At 45.7% G+C, this 3880-nt stretch overlaps 1 protein-coding gene across 2 annotated transcripts in view; it reads left to right on the forward strand.

The window, feature by feature from the left end:
- The window catches only part of Matn2 (matrilin 2), a 151031-nt gene that overhangs the window by 112635 nt on the left and 34516 nt on the right, over positions 1 to 3880 (forward strand). For both annotated transcript variants that reach the window (XM_031358146.1, XM_031358147.1), the window contains exon 8: positions 2502 to 2624. In XM_031358146.1, the coding sequence (XP_031214006.1) occupies positions 2502 to 2624 (123 nt within the window). The remainder of the gene's footprint in view (positions 1 to 2501; positions 2625 to 3880) is intronic.

Below are 3880 nucleotides of genomic sequence, written 5' to 3' on the forward strand. Positions count from 1 at the left end.
CTGACTTGTTTTAAGACAGACTCTGGCGATGTGGTACAGGCTGGTCTCAACATCGCACCTATCTTCCTTTAACATCTGAGGACTGGGTTCTCAGATGTGCACTACCATGCCTGCTAGGATGTCTCCCTGTGTAGTGTGCCAGCTATTTCTTCCTAGCCATCATGTGCTACATGACAAGACTGTACCATGCACTTCTTCATGGGTCATATGTGGATGTGAATCTAGACAAGTCCCATCCTGTTTATGGCATAAACTAAGTTCCACACTCTTTCTAATAAATATGAAACTCTATGTGGCTACAGAGACCATATTTTAAAACTGAGCCTCCCTTACAAAAGATAACTCCTACCACCAAGCCTGAATGTAAACCCTTGAAACAGTCAAGTATTAAATGAGAAACTGACTGAAGAGATTCAAACTGTGAAGCCAGTGAGGTGGGGTATCTCCATCAGAACACACACACACCTAGCAGTATGTTGGAGGGCCAGCCTCACAGCCTAGCTGCTCTCTTCTGTACTGCTGACGCCTTTCCTAGGGATGAATGTGTGAGGGACTGACTACACTGTAAGAGATCGGTTGCCAGTGTACTCCTATTAGTGGATGAGGGCTCTTAGGAGATAATTAGATCTGGTTCAGCACAAACAGACATTATGATAGCACGCTTCCTGTATTACTCATGGGGTAGAAAAAGGAAACAAATCAGGCATGTAGCCATTGATGAAGACTTTGCTTGAGATTCTGTATCTCTTGCCAGTCCTCTAAGATTCCCTTGGCTTATACCCGCCCCCTCCACACACTGCTGGAGGCTCCTGAAGAGGAGAAGCTTCTCAGACAGCCATTGCACTGATCATCAAGGGAGATGTGCTGAGAGAACAAGCTGGGAGACCTGCTTTAAGACTCCAAATGGGTCCTTTGCTAGGCTGTGGCCCCTGCCAGAGTCCCTAACACGCATCCACATATGTTTAATAGTGACAGCTCCATTTCCTCCGCAGGTGTCCTGTTTTTATATCCAGGAAAAAAAAAAACAACAGATTTTTCCTAAAAGCTGGTGACTTTGTCGGCCCATCTCTAAATCTTCCTTCTCCTCTTCCTCCTCCTCTCCCTCCTTCTCCTCCTCCTCTGCCCCCTTCTTCCTCCTTCTCATCATTACATTTTCTGTTGTCTTTGCTGTGAACCCAGGCCTGGACCTCTGAGATCATTCGTCAGAGATGCCATTAATGCTTTCATTCAGTCCTGGATTGTGGCAGGCAGCTGGGAGTGGGAGGAAGTGCTTATGGCCTCTTTAGAGTACTCCATGGCAGAGGGAAGCAAAGGAATTGGCTTAAAATCTGAGGTTTATAATTAGGAGCCTAAGATTTTGAGAATGTTCTGAGCCTTAGAATGCTGGGCCATTTACATGTAACAGGAGGCTGGTGGTGATTTTCAAATCTAATAAAAAAAAATCTGTTTCAAATGAATTCAGTATCATCTGATTAAGCTAGGGAAAGTACTTTGAGGCAGCGTCATACTGGAGTAAAGACTCCTGGACAGGCTTCTGCCTTCTTCCTCATCTCCTGGCCAGGCTTCTGCCTTCTTCCTCATCTCCTGCCAGAGAGTGCCGTCATCAATTTCAGACATTCATCATGAAGGTGGTGATGCAAAGCCTGGAATGCCATCAAGGTCTGAGGCTGAGCAATTGCAGTGTGATCCAGATGTGGGCTGTGAGATTCTGGATTCTGGTACTCACACTGGGGCTCATCATAGCTGGAATAACATCCTTAAAAGCCAGTGTGAATTTCCCAGTTAGTTAGTCTGAGCTATGCGTCTTGAGGACCAGTCTGGAAACTGCCATCCACATCAGCTACATCACTGGGACAGGCTATTTTTACTTCTCTGGACCTGGATTTCCTTAGTGAGGAGTTTAGGCTCTCTGCTTCAACATTTTTAACCTTTGTGGTTTTTCTGGAATTTCTTTCCCAAGTCATCTGGCATTGTGACTTATGTGTGGGGTTGCTCACCATTCCTGTTTTTGGTCTGACCTTCTTGATTAGCCTTGAACTCTTCACAAATTGACATACATAAAGGACATTATGTGACAATTCTGGCATGTGTCTTTGGCATACCAGACCCTACTAGATGAAGTTACACCCATTCCTCACCCTTTATACTGCTCTTTAGTTTATGGTTTAACCAGCAGTGCTGTACACCAAAGGCATCAATAACCTCACCTCATTTCTTGGCACTCAGTTATATCTTTGCTGTCTAATGGTCCTAATTCTTTTTTGCTGTGTCTCTAGAGTGCAAACCCAAGAAGGCTGGGCCTCAGCAGTGTTCACATTTACATTGGTACATCTAGCTTCGGACCTGGCCTTTGGCTGGCAAATGACTAACTGAACAATAATTCCCAGCTTGCCTCAGCAAACAGTTTCCAGCAGCTCTTTCCATGGGGGCTGTGGGAACCCCAGAGCCCACGCTAATAGCCTCATACAGTCTGAAGGGGGTTCTTCACTTTCTCTCCTCAGGGATCAACTACTGTGCACTGAACAAACCAGGCTGCGAGCATGAGTGTGTGAACACAGAGGAGGGTCACTACTGCCGCTGCCGTCGGGGCTACAATCTGGACCCCAATGGCAAGACCTGCAGCCGTGAGTGTGCTCCAGGGGTGTGGGTGCTGATGGAGTGGGGACCGTTCCCCATGCTTTGGGCTCATTAGCATTCATACCCTTCCAGAGCTTCTGGGTTTCCTGCAATTTATAAACCAAGTGTCACTGTTAGTACTACCCACTTCAAACACTGAGTTGTAATGATCAAGAGAATCCATATGGGGGCTAGTGAAAAGGATCAGTGGTTAAGAGCACTTGCTGCACTTGTAGAAGACCCAGATTCTGTTCCCAGCCCCCACCTAGTGGCTCATAGCTGTAACACCAGTTCCAGGGGATTCAACACCCTCTGATCTCCATGGACACCAGGCATACAAATAATATACATACATACATACATACATACATACATACATACATACATACAGGAAAGATTCTGATACAAATAAAATACATAAATCTAAAAGAAATTTAAAGAGAGTTAGTATATGCTAAGTACAGTGGTGCACACTTAACAGTCTCAGCACTTGGGAGGCTGAGGCAGAGGATGGTGAGTTCAAGACTGGCATGGGCTCTAGAGCAAGATGTCATCTCAAAGAATTGGAAGAGAACAAGATGGGGTTGGGGGATGGAAATAAATAAATGTGTGGAGTTTGTGGTGGTTGGAATATGTTTGGTTCATGGAGTGACACTATTAGGAAGTGTGGCCTTGTTGGAGGAAGTGTGTCACTTTGGACATGGGCTTTGAGACCCACCTCCTAACTGTCTGGAAACCAGTTTTTTCCTGGCTGCCTTCAGATCAAGATGTAGTTCTCCCAGCTCTCCCAGCATCCTGTCTGCCTGGATGCTGCCATGCTTCCTGCCATGATGAAACTGTAAATCAGCCAAATTAAATGTTCTCCTTTATAAAAGTTGCCTTGGTATGGTGCCTCTGCACAACAGTGGAAATCCAAACTAAGACAGAAATTGGTACCAGGGACTGTGGTATTGCTGTGATCGGCCTGACCATGTTTTTGTTTGGAGGAATGTGGATTTGGGTACTTTGGATTTGGAATGCCATGGAATGCTTTAAGAGGGACTTAATGGGCCATGCTAGTAGGAATATGGAAGACAGTGGTATTGGGGTGATTTGAACTCTGAGGTCATTCTTAGGATGTTTTGGTGAAGAATGTTGCTGCTTTTTGCCTTTATCCAAACACTCTGCCTGAGGCTAAGGTAAAGAGATTTATACTTGTTGCAGCCGGGCGGTGGTGGCGCACGCCTTTAATCCCAGCACTTGGGAGGCAGAGGCAGGCGGATTT

This window comes from Mastomys coucha, unplaced genomic scaffold (assembly GCF_008632895.1).
Source record: "Mastomys coucha isolate ucsf_1 unplaced genomic scaffold, UCSF_Mcou_1 pScaffold7, whole genome shotgun sequence".
Classification (NCBI taxonomy): domain Eukaryota; kingdom Metazoa; phylum Chordata; class Mammalia; order Rodentia; family Muridae; genus Mastomys; species Mastomys coucha.